The sequence below is a fragment of the Sceloporus occidentalis genome, unplaced genomic scaffold (assembly GCF_023333645.1).
Source record: "Sceloporus occidentalis isolate IW3139 unplaced genomic scaffold, rSceOcc1.0.p SCAF_17, whole genome shotgun sequence".
NCBI classification, from domain to species: Eukaryota; Metazoa; Chordata; class Lepidosauria; order Squamata; family Phrynosomatidae; genus Sceloporus; species Sceloporus occidentalis.
Window position 1 is genome coordinate 5350943 of NW_028316997.1, and position 16800 is coordinate 5367742.

General features: G+C 37.6%; 1 protein-coding gene across 1 annotated transcript in view; it reads right to left on the reverse strand.

Moving 5' to 3' along the window:
• LOC149302776 (calcium-independent phospholipase A2-gamma-like) overlaps window positions 1-16800 on the reverse strand; it is a 38622-nt gene that overhangs the window by 15544 nt on the left and 6278 nt on the right. The window contains 1 exon segment of the mRNA XM_089481977.1: window positions 27-884. Coding sequence (XP_089338103.1) covers window positions 27-884 — 858 coding nt within the window.

Genomic DNA, 16800 nt, shown 5'->3' on the forward strand with positions numbered 1-16800 from the left:
GATATTACCAAGGATGATGTACCAACCTTTTCCCTTTGTAAAGACAGTCTCTTTGCCCTCTCATCTGCTCCCTTATTTTCTTTCGTTGCATCTTGTTCAGCTTTGTTCTCAGGTGCATTACATTCTAGTTCTTTTGCGTTCTCGTCTAAAATGCTGCTTTTTGGTTCGGATCTCAGCTTTGGCACCAACCCGCCTAAGTAGCTTCCCACAAAAGCATGGACATTATTTGATTGGTTGCTTAAAAAGTTTGAGATGCTCCTCTTTGGGGAAGGTGGGGCGCACTCTTCAACAACTACCCCTGAAGTAATGCCTTCTTTGTTTGAAGCTACACTAGGTTCCTGTGTAATTTTATTCTTCTCCATACTTGTTTCACCAAAGTAATACCAGTTTATGTGATTAGCTACAAAGTTGTAGGTCTCCCCGAAGCTACTAGCAAAGTAGTTTGCATGGAACAGGTTTGTTTTTGGATCAGTGCTCTCTTTTGTAGGGTCCTGAGAAACGTCCTGCTCGAGACAGGGTTTTGACTGTGCAGTATTTTTTGGATCCGACACAATAAGCTTTTGTTGGACGCTTTCCTGAGCTTTTGGAGTAGGGAGATCAGGCTGTGGTGCATCACTCTGGTCTACCTGGGCATTTTCTTCTTTACCCCCACTGGCCGGATTTGGCTTGGGACGTACAATACGCGATATTAACTCGTTATGTGTGCTAGAGACAGCCTTGGAGACAGAGTCAAAAGTGTTCTTAATTCGTGACATAGACTTCTTTGCTATTGTTAGTCCCTTTGAAGTAGTAGTGCTTAGTTTAGCAATTCTTGAAAAATCTCCAGACAGGTGTTTAGTAATAACTGTTCTTTCCCCACCTTTGTTGCAAAGTGGTTTGTGTTGCTGGGAAGAAAGGAAGAGCCTTGGAAAAATGTGAACTTGATTACTATAACAATATAGAAACCTGAAATTTGGGCTCCTCCAATTGCACCGCCTAGAAGTGAGTAAATAAAGATAGGTATCCAAAAGCATCAATACTGACATTACTTAGTAGAATATTTCCTTTTCTATACATAAGATCCACGCATCAAATTTCATATCTGAAATGACAAGAGCATAAAAGTGATCAATATAGTTGCTAATAAACCATGTTACACTTCATAGAGACTATAACAAAATCTTTGTGTTCTAACACACAAAAGTACAACAAAAATGTCTCTCGTAAGAAACTTAGTTTTAATATATTTTTCCCTAACTGAAAATGAATGTAATGCATGCAATCAGCCAGCAAGGGAAGCCCTGTTCTCCCGTGACCTTCCAAGTGGGTGTCAGCAGTAATGCCTACCAGAAAGGAATGCCTAATCGCAAATCGGGCATTCCTCATGTAACAGCGTACCAGCAATCGCACGGAGCGCCGTTATACACAGTCAGCAGGCTACTAACGAGTCAGGACATACCTGTACCTCTTAATGAGCTTCTTAGCACAGCTTTAAAAGGACGTACCGGTACATCCATATGGTCAAGGAGTTAATGGCCGCAGTTTTTGGATACCACAGCTTGAGCAAAGGCATCCCCAGTTAATCACTCACTAAACATCTTGTCTTTAGGCAGGGATACACAGAATTACTGGCCTGTTTATAGCACCATAGGATCAGAGTTCTGCAGTCTTGGGATATATTTTTTAGATAATTTTTTTTTTTTTTTTAAAGATCAACATTATTTTGAATTAAAACATTTCTACAAACATTCTTTCATATTTATAAAACAAGCGAACAGCTTTCACTATTGATCTGATCATATTTCTCTTACATGCAAAACTTACAATACAAACATACAAAATTTTAAATGTATATTACAAAACTTTTAAATATGTCCACAAAGCAACAGGTTTAATTAACTATTAACTATCTTAAAACAGTACCCTACTGATTTTACTATTTTCTATTATCATTTTTATCACACTGTGTAAAAGCATACATTTTATATTTTAGAAGTTTTGGCCTACAATTTGTAAATAAAGTGGATTTTGCCATTCTGGTCTCGTAGAAGACGTTGTAAAAGTATGTTTAGAAGCTTGTTATATACCGGTATAAAAAAGACACACAAACACATGCCACAACGAAACATGCGCTTTTCATGATTGTAAAAAGACATACGCACATCAGAACACAGGCATACACATAGTGATATACACATTGCCATAATCACCAGCGAAGTTCTCCAACTTCTTCTGCACTGAACTTAACCCCTTAAGGACCGGGCTATTTTTTTCTTTTTGTACCCTGTGGGACCAAGGCTGTTTTAACACTTTTGTGGTGCTTGTGTTCAGCTGTAATTTTCTCCTCACCCATTTAGTGTACCCACATAAGTTATATATTGTTTTTTTCAGGACAAGATGGGCTTTCTTCAGATACCATTATTTTGATCATATCTTATTTACTATTAAAAAAAACAAACAAAAAAAAACATGGTGAAAAATTGAAAAAAAAAAAATTTATGACTTATTTGAAAAATCTTTTACTCACTTAAAAAAGCAAGTAAAAAAACTAGCTAAATAGATTCTTCTACTTGTCCTGAGTTTAGAAATACCCAATGTTTTTATGTTTTTTTGCTGTTTTTTGTAAGTTATAGGGCAATAAGTAGAAGCAGCGTTTTATGATTTCCAAACCTTTTTTAACAAATCTGGTCAGTCTGCCTCCATCTCCTCTTTGGAACATCTTTGAAGCCAGTTAACTCAATTTAACCCATTCAAACCATATATTTTTGAAAACTATACACCCCAGGGTATTTCAAGTGTTGTATTTTAACCCTTTCCATGCACCAATTATACAACCACACTTTGCCAAACTTTGTAATAGTAATTCTTTTTAAAAAAAATTCCACACAAATTGTAATTTAGTTATAAATATACAGGTTCTGGTATATGTCACTGTCAAACAACCCCCCAATATGTGTTCAGCAACATCTCCCGAGTACAGCGATACCCCACATGCATGGGTTTGTCAGATTGTTTGGCTGGTAAAAGGCTACTTTTGGGGCACGCATAATTCAGGTTTTCAACACAGACTTTTAGCATCTGGTCATTCTGCCTCCATCTCCTCTTTGGAATATCTTTGAAGCCGGTTAACTCAATTTAACCCATTCAAACCATATATTTTTGAAAACTAGACACCCCAGGGTATTTCAAATGCTGTTATTTTAACCCTTTCCATGCAACAATTACTCAACTACACTTTGTCAAACTTTGTAATAGTAATTTTTTTAAAAAACATTTCCACACAAATTGTAATTTAGTTATAGATATACAGGTCCTGGTATATGTCACTGTCAAACAACACCCCAATGTGTTCTCAGGAACATCTCCTGAGTACAGCGATACCCCACATGCATGGGTTTGTCAGATTGTTTGGCTGGTAAAAGGCTACTTTTGGGGCAACACAGACATTTAGCATCTGGTCATTCTGCCTCCATCTCCTCTTTGGAATATCTTTGAAGCCGGTTAACTCAATTTAACCCCATCAAACCATATATTTTTGAAAACTAGACACCCCAGGGTATTCCAAATGCTGTTATTTTAACCCTTTCCATGCACCGATTATACAACCACACTTTGTCAAACTTTGAAATAGTAATCTTAATTTTTTTTTCCACACAAATTGTACTTTAGTTATAGATATACAGGTTCTGGTATATGTCACTGTCAAACAACACCCCAATGTGTGTTCAGGAACATCTCCTGAGTGCAGTGATACCCCACATGCATGGGTTTGTCGTGTTGTTTGAGATTTAAAATGCCACATTTGGGAAGTGCGCTTTTTTTCTCCATTTTGGTCAGTCTGTACCTATGGCGGATGTTGACGCCCCGGGGAGGGGCCAGACATGGCCCCCGATGCCGATCTCGGCGTCACTGAATGCCTCGACATTGAGGCATTACAGCAACGCCGTTGAAGCGAAGAAAGTGATCGTTGACCACTTTCTAAGCTTATTTTATTTAGTGACGGTTCAGGACCGTCAAAGGTCGTTAAGTGACCTTTTTTGCGTGACAGTCCTGAATCGGCAAAGGTTGCGAAGGGGTTAAGGGATACCATGCAATCACAGCAACCCCTACCCACGATACCCTGCGCGCCTGCAAACGGCCCTGATTAGACCCTCTATTACAGGTGTTATTCTTCCAAGAACCAGCGAGGGATAAGTCATAGAGCGCAAGCAAAAAGGCATATAGTATTCCGGAATTCTACCTATTCTGTTAGGTATAACTAAATATAGGTATTGTAAACATCGTCCACACAGCATCTGAAAAAACTCTGTGTTAATAATTCCACAATCAGATTAAAGCTGGCCAGCTATCTTGAAAAGTATTATGATTGCTCCAAAGGTCTGTTTTTGACTGCTCTCTTAGATTAGGCATTCAGTCCGGATTCAGAGTAAAAGAGCAAAATAAAACAGCTATGTTGCACGGTTACATACCAGAAAATCCACCTTGTTCAAACATTTCAAGCCTTAATTTTGTATTAAAACATGCAAATTGCCAAATAAATACTGTCACTAAACAACTATAAAAAGGACTATATTTACCTGGTCAACACCAGAGTATGTAGCAGACTACAGCATTAGGCGTGATCGCTATAGAATCCAGCGCAATGTTTGCCGTAATGTATGCAACCATACTAATAAATAAATCCTGCTTTATCCAAACACTAGGATAGTTTCGAAATCCCACAGCAGGAGTTATAAACATAGGATACCATGATCTCTACAATAAGAATCTCCCATACTAAGCTTGATTACACAAATAGGGGAACAGGCAAGGAAATCAAGCTTATTGATGCTTACCCTGCATCAAGAGGTCTTAACCAGGTTATGAGAAACAGATGATGGGCCCTGGATCTCTGAATATTTCTTTTCAAAAGTTGTTAGATCACAATCTAATCTGTTTTGTTAAATGACCTTTTGTTACAAGGGAGTGTCTTTTTTGGAATAATATTTCTCAGATACTGTTACTTCATTAAAAAAAAATATTTTTCTATTTGAAATGTGTTTATTTTTGACATTGTAACTTGCATTTTTATATAGATACGCTAAAATACTAGCTGTCAATATGTAAAGTAAAACCAAGCTATTGACATCTTTTGAAGTCATACTGGTACTGTCAGATATTTTATGATAGAAAACATGTATTCCATATATTCTATATTTTACATGAAATCAAAATGGAGTCAGATCCATTTTATTTTACTTAATCATGTAGTGATGATTTCTTTTTGTCCTTGTTCCCTCTATAATAGAGAACAAAGGAGTATTCATGTATAATGATGTTTCAGCGTATGTATGATACAATTAATGTTATCTTCCATGTGAAGTTAAGGAGTAGACGCTGCATATCTTTAGAAATGTAACTTGGAATGGGGGATACATGGTAAGACTACCAAGGCCTGAGTTACTATCTAGGAGGTAACACCTGGCGATTAGGGTAACCAAGGATAAATTCCAAACACATATTTAATGGTTTTAAGTTAATTCTTAGACCAGAGCGTCTCTCACAGGTAAATTAAGAAATTACAACGGTGTAAATATGAGTAGAAATCCTAATTTTAATGGGTAAAACCCACCGTTATGATTGGAGAATTCCAATCAAGAGGTGGAGGCTATGATAATAAGCTCTGTTTTTAAGCTTATGTCTTGGATAATTAAAAAAAAGACGGACCTTAAAAAAGACAGACCCGGACGGACTTATTCACCAAATTTACCCCAGAGAATTGGAATCTTAAGATTCTGGCACCATATTTCACTCTTGAAGTTACTTTGAGTTCTAACCTATATAACTGGTAGAAAGTTATATTCTTTTCCACTTAATTTCTTGCCAATGAACCTGGATTAACTTCTACAAGTACCAGTTGGACAACAGCAACAAGTGGTGGTAATTATAATTGTTTTATTATTCTGAATAGAGATGAATTTTGTCTTCTTCGTATAGAATTCCCTGTTTCTGGGAAGTACTATATTGCATTATTGTATATGGCGGCTTGTGAGACTGCAGCTTATAACCCGTGATAATAACAATAATGAAAAGGTATTTTTACCTATAGATGAAGTTTGACATCATTTGCATCTATTAGGAATTTCACTAATACTCGTAGACATTATTAAATTATTTTTAATTTGTCATAGTAGGGACACAATATGTATATAGGTTGAACTTGATGGACTTTGGTCTTTTTTCAACCTTATGAACTATGTTACTATGTTACTATATTAGTTTAACTAATATAAGAGAAATAGTGATATTTTTATTACTGCCCTGATTATTATCAATTTTTGGTTGCTGAGTGGACTGGAAATTAATTGTGTGTTAGACTCATAAAGTACTAATTCATATTGATAACTATCGATAATATATTGTATTTGAATTGATTCATTTTTGACATGTTTTAAGAACGTTGTGTTTTATATTATGCACTGTGTGACTCATACATAGATTTTATAAATTGTATTCACAATAAATAAATATTTTTGATTGACTACCGTGGCGATATCTATCTAATTTGAATTATAATTTTCGGCGATCTGAAAGAATTTAGGATCGGAGATAAAATATAGGGTATCTCCTTAAATTCATATTGTGGATGTGGTACTACAATATTTGATAGCGTCGTTATTTTGCGTATGTGATAAAATATTGGTTTTGCCTATTTTGTCTCATTAATATCCTTAACAGTACCTAAATAAGGGCTACCAATGATTATTTTGGCATACTAGGGTATATGGGGACACATTGGGCAATCCACTGCAGTCTGGAACCCGAAAAAAAGGTTAGCGGAACCCCTGCTCTAGACCATCCCTCAAGGAGGAAGACATAACTGCAAAGTCTAAGCTGGCCCTGCCCAAAGCAAATGTTGACCGATTACCACGAGGAAATCGGATTGCTTTAGCTTTGCAAAATGCAGACCAGTTCACCTCTGTGTGCCTCTCAACGGGCCTGGTCCATTATTTTGTTTAGTGAGCTCTGCCACAAACTGCTGCTTTAGTCAATAAACCCAACGTTCATTGCGGTCTTCTCACCGGCACAGCTATCTACTGCTCGGTCAAAGCTCTGTAATGTAAGCTGGGAAAAAGCAGAATGTGGAACAATAACCCAAAAGCCTTCCATCTACCTATAGAACAATAACTGCTATAGTGGGAACCTGTTTAACCTTGACTAATTAAAAAAAGGAAAATACTGCCACGTACACACGCAGAGATTTACTGTTTGCTGAGCATGTATAGTTATTGTGAAGAGCATTTCACATGACGCACAGGCTAACAATAGCCCTCATTTGGCATTCATTCAGAAAAAAAATACTATACGACTACTAGACTGCTTACACATTACAGCCGTTACGCCACGTGCATTCAGAACCTGACCAGCACCGACAAGCAGCAACCAATTACAAAAAATAATATACTTGAACCCTTCTCAAAAGTATACGCAACCAATAAAGAGCAATTCGGACGCAAAGTGGTAAAAAAACAAACCCATTATTATAAATGTTTCCTTAACATGCCGCATTTTAAGAATGTTCTTGACTACAATTTGAGCGTACATGACTTAACTGCATACCAAATCCCACACACGTTAATGTTATTTACCATAGGAGTTCTCATCCGGAACATGTATTCTCTTAAATAGCCATTTTGTTAAAGTGGATTATAGATGCACAGAAAATGATGTCAATCATATGGTTATTCTGAATCCGTATTCTGAATTGTGTACGACTATGTGTCTGCTGTGAGTTTCTCCGCACCCTTACTCTGTATTCATTAAACTGACCCATCCTAAAACTTTGGGAATCAATCATGGATGACTTTTAATGTTAGTACTAATATCGTTCAGGCACTTATATAGATATCACCAGATGGAAATCATCTAGAATTGCCATACCTGTTTCTATACAATGTCTTAATTACTCTCCTAGTTCCCCATTAGAAGAGAAACTCGCCCTATTTATTAGCAAATTCCCATTCTACTTCCTCAAAACACATCATTATATCTATGTAAATTAAAGCGTATGGTGTGATCCATCCTGTCGCTATTTGCTTAATACATTAAATACTTCCTGTATGGCAGAACAGTCATTCCTGATGTGACATATTTCATTTACTTTCCTATAATAAAAAAATGCATATTCAAAAAAACAAAGTAATAAAAAAGTACTTGAATTTGCATTGTTCTTTTGTGGTCTGTAGGAATTAGACTGCTCCTTCAAGTATCGATAGCACAATGTTGTCCTCAAGAAGCATTACAAGTGCTAGATGTGTCAGTGAACGGATTTCTATGATCACTGGGCTATAAAAGTTTATGTTCTATAGCTTTGTGATATGTTAGCTGAAGAAACTAACAAATATAGTGAAGAGGATATCTTCGTTTACTAACTGAATTCTATCAGAGGGCAAGAGCTACACAATCATACAGCCGGGACGGAAACTGCGAATATAATGTATATGCCGTCAGAGACAGAAACATAGCGTGAAGTAAGATTACATTATCATCACCTTAATTCACACTGTATATGTCTTACTCCGAGTGTCTGCATGTTACTATATAAACGTATGAGCAATCCCAGCTTCAACTGTATTGTACGACTACATCACACTATTATTCAAAGGTTTGGGGTCACTTAGAAATGTCCTTTTTGAAAGAAAAGCAAAATGTGTCCATTAAAATAACATAAAATGGATCATAAATACAGTGTAGACAGCGTTAATGTTGTAAACGAGTATTGTAGCTCCAAACGGCTGATATTTAATGGAATACTTTCATAGCTGTTAAGAGGCGTTTTATCACTCCCATCTCTCCAATGGCAGGTTGTGTTCACAAATTATTATTGCCTTTTAGTTATTATTTGTATCTTTATTTATTAAGCACTGTACAATTGAATTGAGGCAGTTAACACATACATAACAAATATACATTAATACAGACACATCAGGAGGTGAGAACCCTGCCAGTGAGTTTGCCATCTAGCCTTAAGTGCCTGGTTTCAGATGGTGCTTCGCTAATCCAAGGTTAAGTTTAAAAAGCTAATTTATCATTAGAAATCCTTTTGTAAATATGTTAAAGCTAGAAATGTCCTTTTTTTCCCATGGCCCCAAACTTTTGAATGCTAGTAATCTAATGCAATTCAGTTCAAAGGTATCATTATTATGGAATGTGTCCATTACAGATACTGGCATATATATATATATTTATTATCTATCTATGTATCTATCTCATGGTGTTATTTTCGGTGTAATGCGTATTTGTGACTTTTGAAACATATAAAGCGCTGCGTGTAAAAATCACAGATAAACTCAAGTAACCCTGTGTTGAGTAGCATTATTTGACAGCACACACAGATGGAATGTAACTAGAAACCCGCGTGAGGATCCCTGTCCCTGAACACACCACCGACTACTCCCAATCATAAACCAGAACACGGTCAACACCTCCGGCATCTGACAGCGTTACTGCACACACACACACAAATAAACCGCAGTGACATCATCACCATTCTGAACCAATGACTGCATCAGAGGATACAAGCAACGATGTGACAAATATATTAGCAATACTTTTTGGGGTGTTTAAGAAAAAGCTGTTCATTTCTTAACACGGCTTCTTTGGCTTAATTTAACCATACTTGCAGCATATACATTTTTGGGGGCAGCTGCCCACTAAAAACCCCAAAACAATAAAATAACCACTTTTAATTCTAAATTAATTGTAAGCAAAGGGGTGAATTATGAAGAAGAGAATTAACAAAATAATTTTTACTTATGCTTTATATTTAATGACATTTTATTCAACTAATAAAACCCAAGAAATGGACCCCAGTCAGTGTGTTTATAACTCATCAATTGGGAGGATTATATCCATTACACACTCTATTACAATTCTACTAACTTCAAAGCACCTTTAAATCTACTTTCTAATAGCTAGATGGCCTCTAATTAGACAAGTGAAACGGCCACCCAGCAGAAATGGTAGAAGCTAATATAGTGAGGGGATTACGCAGGGTAAGTTTTGGGCTACACAACAGATCTAGCTGGTACCATAGCTTCCATTATTCCATTTGTGAGTTCACATGATGCTACAGATGTCAGCTTATCACAGCATCCATCCCCTGACAGATCCCTACCCCACGAAGGCCCAATAGTCAGTTCATGGCCCTTCGCGGCTCCTGTACCGGAGTCCCGGCTCGAACCGAAGGCATATTATCACGCTGCAGCGTATATAGGCACATATACATTGAATAAAAATGCTTTTCGCGCTTTGACATACCCAGAGTTTACAGCAAACAGACGAACGAGAGTTAAAACCTCTATAAGATGCAGTATACACATATATATATATATATATATATATACACACACACACACACATATCAAGCCAGGCGGCCAACAAGATGGCGAAAAAGAAAGGCGCGGCACTCACACGACTTACTGTCGGGATGTACGGGATCAGAATACTCAAAGCCAGCCACACAAAATCCTCGCTCCGGTGCCTGTCAAAACTGCCCAATGTATACGGCTGTTTTCTTTATTGAAATGTCACGTGACGTGCCTCAATCCAGGAACTACGGGGAGCCGAGAGGAACACAATGCATCAAATAACCTATTCGCTCACGTTACTAGGCTCACCGTATTTTTTCCGTAGGTTAATTTGAATGACGGTGCGTGCAAAGCGTCTGCGTCGTTGCATAGGATGATATTTAACAAGAACGTGGTGCCTAAACTTTCTATAGCTCTCGATAACTACATGATTATGCTTCTAAACACATTACTTAATGATCTAAATAGTTTATGGTAGGTCACAAAAAAACCTTGACAAAAAACCCTTACCCCTAAGAACACCTCTACCTGCACTCCAAAGCCCCCACTTTGGCCATAAAAAGGGTATGTTTGTGTACACCTGCACATTCAATTTGGGCAATCCTGCTGGCCTCTCCCATTGCTCCCTCTGCTGGCTGATTGCAGATATTGCAATGCACAGGCAGATCAGGAGGAGGAGATGGAAAAACAAGGTCTCTCCCCTTACAAAAAAAGAATAAATATTTGAAAAATGAAATAAATAACATTTTGTGGGAGTCCAGTAATGTCACCATGGGGCATCCATATAAACAGAAGAAAAATAGAACAAAAGGGTAATCAGTATGAGCAACGTTTGGCCTTTTAATGTGTGTATGGTAAATAAACAGGTTCGTTGTATAGTCAAAAAGACATCAAAATGCGATGTCAAATTAAACTAACAGAACGCATGTATGTTACCAAAAATGTATGTTGCTATAAGTAAATGGTTTGGGATCTTAATGTACTGATATCATTAGTTGCTACAAAAGATGATGAACAAGAGGTACCCAGACATCTAAAACAGTCTCATTCATGGAGTGGCTGACGCAGAAGTGAACCAATGCACTACATCAATATAAAGGAAACCTCTTTGTATACCGCTGCAGAGCACAGATGCTTCTGTTGGTAACCTAGAGAAACAAGGTTTGCTATCCATAATCAGATGTAAACATCAATGCAAGGGTCATTTCATTTATATACCAGAATGAATCCTATGGAGACTGCTAATTGAAATTGGTGGAAAATGTACACAAGATAATGCATCTAAGGGAAATTGCATTCCAAAGGAACATGAACTGATTTACCGGATTAAAATACGGTAGTTACAAGGCTGTAGTTGGCTTTTTATTCAACCAGCTTCTTTTACCTTAACTTCGTATTTTGCCAGCTTCTTATTCAAAACAGAAAATATTACCGGTATGTATTATAAATCAATATCAAAATAATATTTTTGCACAAAACAGATACTACAGCCACATCCACGATCCATAGACATTGCAAACATGTCTGAAATCATTGGTATGTACAAATAAAAATGTGGCACACAGTATAAATTTACATAAGGTTTAACCCCTTCGTGACAAAGGCTGATTTTACTTTTTGTACCCTTCATGACAATGGCCTTTTTAACATTTCTGCGCTGCTCGTGTTTAGCTGTAATTTTCTTCTTTCCCGTTTACTGAACCCACACACATTAGATATTGTTTTTTTCAGGACAAGAAGGGCTTTCTTTAGATGACATTGTTTTGATTGTATCATATTATTTAGTATTAAAAAAAAGTATAAAATATGGTGAAACATTTAGAAAAAAATGACTTTCTAACTTTTAGTTGAAAAAACTTTTACTCATCTATAGAAGGTAATAAAAAAACCTGCTAAATAGATTCTACTATTTGTCCTGAGTTTAGAAATACCCAATGTTTTCATGTTTTTTTGCTTTTTTCTACACATTATGGGGCAATAAGTACAGGTAGCGTTTTGCTATTTCAAAGCCATTTTTTCCAAATCTGGTAATTCTTCCCCCATGTGCCATTTCGGGTATCTTTGAACCCGGCCAATGCAATTTACCCCATCAAGTCATATATTTTTGAAAACTAGACAGCCCAGGGTATTCCAAATGCTAGTATTTTAACCCTTTCCAAGCACTTATTCTATCATCAGCCTTTGTCAAACTTTATGGTAGTAATTTTTTTGCATTTGTTTTTTCACACACATTTTACTTCAGGTAAACACCCCAATATTAGTAACATCTCCTGAGTACAGCGATACCTCACATGAATGATTTTGCCTGGCTGTTTGGGGGCAAAAGGGCCACATTTGGGGCATGCACATTTTTCAATGTTGAACTTTGGCATTTGGGGATCCACTGCCCATGCCCTATTTGGTACATCTTTGAGCCGGGCCATTTCAGTGTGCCCAATAAAGCCATATATTTTTGAAAACTAAACACCCCAGGGTATTTCAAATGCTAATATTTTAACTCTTTCCATGCACCATATCTACCACCAGTCTTTGTCAAACTTTGTGGTAGTCATTTTTTTGCATTTGTTTTTTCACACACATTTTAATTCAGGTATGAATTAAAAAATTCTCGTATATGTCACTATCACAAAACACCCCAATATGTGTTCAGCAACATCTCATGAGCGCAGTGATACCACACATGAATTATTTTGACTGGCTGTTTGGGGGCAAAAGGGCCACATTTGGGGCATGCACATTTTTCAATGTTGAACTTTGGCATTTGGGGATCCACTGCCCATGCCCTATTTGGTACATCTTTGAGCCGGGCCATTTCAGTGTGCCCAACAAAAACATATTTTTGAAAACTAAACACCACAGGGTATTTTAAATGCTGGTATTTTAACTCTTTGCATGCACACATTTTACCACCAGCATTTTTTCAAAGTTTGCAGTAGTATTTTTGTGTGTGTATTTTTCCCACACACACCTACTTTATGTATGAATTTACAGCTCCTGGTATATGCCTCTGTCACACGACACCCCAATATGTGTTCAGCAACATCTCCTGAGTACAGTGATACCCCACATGCATGGGTTTGTCATTTTTGGGGGGAACTAAAAGGCCACATTTGGTACGTGTGCATTTTTCTAATTGGAAATTAGATGTGTGGCCATCCTTCCCCCCGTGTTAATTGGGACCTTGTTGAACCCGGCCAATTCAATTTACCCCATCGAATCATACATTTTTTAAAAGTAGACACCCCATGGGCATTTAATATGCCAGTATTTTAACTCTTTCCATGCGAGAATTGTTTTAAGCTAATATGCTAATTTTAGGACTTGCTCACAAAAATATATATTTTATATATATATATATTTTTTTTTGCCTTTTTTAAAAAAAAAATTTGACATTTTTTTTCAACTTGAAGGTTCCCCTGATAGTGACATCAGTGGGAAATTATTTTTACATTTTACTGGTTTTTTACTATTTTTTTCTAATTATTATTAATTTTATTTTATTTTTAATGTATTTTTACTAATCACACTGTGATTAGAAAGCTGAGCTCCATTGACTTGCATGGTTGAATGCAGTACCTGCAAGTGGAGCCAGAGTTCTCTAGAGGGCTGGAGACCCTCTACCGAACTTTTTCGTCTTTATTGTTTTTTTTCCTGGGCCGCCGCCATCTTGCTGATGGCGAAGATCACCGGCAGCTGCTGCTGTGACCGCTCTCCGGAGCGGTCACAGTCCATCCCCAGGTAAGTGTTTGGTGTCGCTGGATGCCTCCTGATCGAGGCATTCCAGCGACACCATTTAAGTTTAGGAGGCGATCAACAATCGCCTCCTAAACGCTTTTAAAACGGGCGTCCGCCGCTATACAAAGTATGGCCGGGGAGGGGCCAGAGATGGCCCCTTTGTGCCGATCATGGCGTTGCTGAATGCCTCGAGGTCGAGGCATTACAGCAACGCCGTTTCGGAGCAGAAAGCGAAAATAGATCGCTTTCTGCACCCGTTTAAAGACATGCCGGTCCTGGCACGTCAATTGTCTTTAACGACTTGAATTCCGGTGACGTGCCCGGATCGGCAATTGTCATCAAGGGGTTAAATAAGAAATTAAAGATTATGAGAGGTTTAAATCTATTTCAATTCATTGCGTACCTATGGATACAAACAGTCCACTACCAAGCTGACCCATTTTGAATAAGTAACTGAGGCCATTAGGCCACAAATACGACCGGTCCCCTCCCCTACATAAAACTCAGGTTATTTCACCCTGGCCCAAACATTGTTTTGCCCACTAAGCAATTGATGAGGGCTTAAATCCATTAGGCCACCAACATTAGGTAACAGAAATGACCAGTCCCCAAAATAAAACCCAGCTGCTCTCAGTCTGGCCCAAACACAGGTTTGCCCATAAAAAGGGTGCCCACCCAGTGTGCCAACACCTAAATTGTTAGCATTTTGAATAAGTGACTAATTTAAGAGTTTAAAACCCAGATTACCATTAGTATATGAAGGGCTCAATGCCCTCCATAAAACCCAGCTGATTCCAGCCAGGTCCAGAGGCTGCTTTGCCCTTAAAGGGTGTCCAGTGTTCCAACCGCTAGGGTTGTAAGCATTTTAAATAAACAACTGGGGATTTAAAGAGCAACTTTTTAATGCAAAAACTGTGTTGTCACTCAGCAATGTTGACTGTCTCATGTTTCACACTCAACACACATTAACATAGCAGTGCCAGTTGCAACAGTAGCCAACTAGCCACGCTGTTAACCTGGCGTGACTGCTTGTGCTAGGTTGTGGTTGAATCATATATAAAATTAAAACTTCTGGGAGGGATTATCCACAGAAGTAGACCGTATCAAAATATCCAACACAATGTGGTTTAACTGGCAAAAGACATTAGACAGACTAACCATTCCCGGTTTTACAACAACAAACACTTTGTTCAAGACCACAAATAATTGTATTTTATGTTTAGAATTTTACACTGTTTGTGGATTGCAGTGATGACTTAAAGAACTAGGTTTGACTGTAGAACAAAGTGCAAGTTTGGGTCTTCGTAGGATAACCAGCCCCATTCATGCCATTGTTTAATTAATCTGGTACTTGCTCTTTTGGTTGGTAGAGCATCATAGGTTTACTAGCGCAGTCTGTTTCAATTCAAATTAGAAATCAATTTCAGGTGATGCCAAAGTGAGACATCATTCCAGACTCCTATTTAGCCTGTGGTCTGATGGTGTCTGCAGATAATGTAGTGCTTTAATTCTGATAACATCTCACGAATACATCTGAGCTTTATCCATTACAAGGAAGTACATCTAACACTGAAGAGATGTAAGCTTTTGACAATGATGTATTTTAAGTCTTCAGAACTGAACATCAAGACTAAAACCTAGTAAACAGAATGTTGTGCCTAAGATACCAAATAGCTTAAAAAGCAACAAATGCTAAATATAAAGCTCATTATCTGAATACAGCGTCCTCTTTAATTTACAGCTGAAGCTGATGGTTCTGCAACATACAGATCCTTCCTAAAAAGACACACGAGCCCCATATTTTGTGGTGTCCTCTTGCAAATGCATGAGGGAATTTTGCAGAAGCCCCCCATATTAATTCCCCCCTTTGCCCGTTCCCCCAGCTACGTTCTTTGCAGGAGATGTGTACAGCCGCACGCGTCTTCCTGCTCGTGATATACTTTCTGCTAGTTAGCTCCATCATTGCCTCGGTGAACATTGTATGAGCGTGCATGGGTGGAAAGCATCTCCACCAATCTCAACTGGAGCACTTTCCTCCTCAGACCATGGAGAAGGATAGCAGCTACAGATCTATATCAGGAAAGTGCTTTCATTATTTTTTTTTATTTTGGAAGAATGGATATTAAAATACTGACAGAGCACATAGAAATCATTTTTTTGGAGGGGCCATAGGGTGTCAGGAAAGCATCAACCTTCTGACACAATGCATGATGGTGCAGTTCCCTCTTATGTTCTTTCAAGCACATAGATTACTGTCTGTCCAGTATGGAATACACATTTTGATGATATACAGAAATGGAATACACATTTTGATGATATACAGAAATGGAATACACATTTTGATGATATATAGAAGTACACTAGATGTCCTCCATTCAGGAGACCTTAACATCACTTTGGAAGACCTGTGAAGGTTGCAATATTATGCGCATGCATCTCTACCAACATGTCATGATATACGGTAATCTCTGAAAAAATGATACCATAATATTTAACCTAGACTACAAGATATAGCACTTTGTATAAATTTAATACCTTTAAAAATGAGTTCATGAAGGTGAAAGTCTTCATTATAAGGCTTAGGTTAGATGTAACTTACAGCATCATACATTGAGAAATCATTTGTGGCTCACTAGAATGTAGTAAATTTGTTCTAAGTATTCCTGGTCTTTAAATGCTTTAACAATCTATGACGTCTTCTAATAGGATGTAAAGGTCTGTGTGGCTGCTGGGAAAC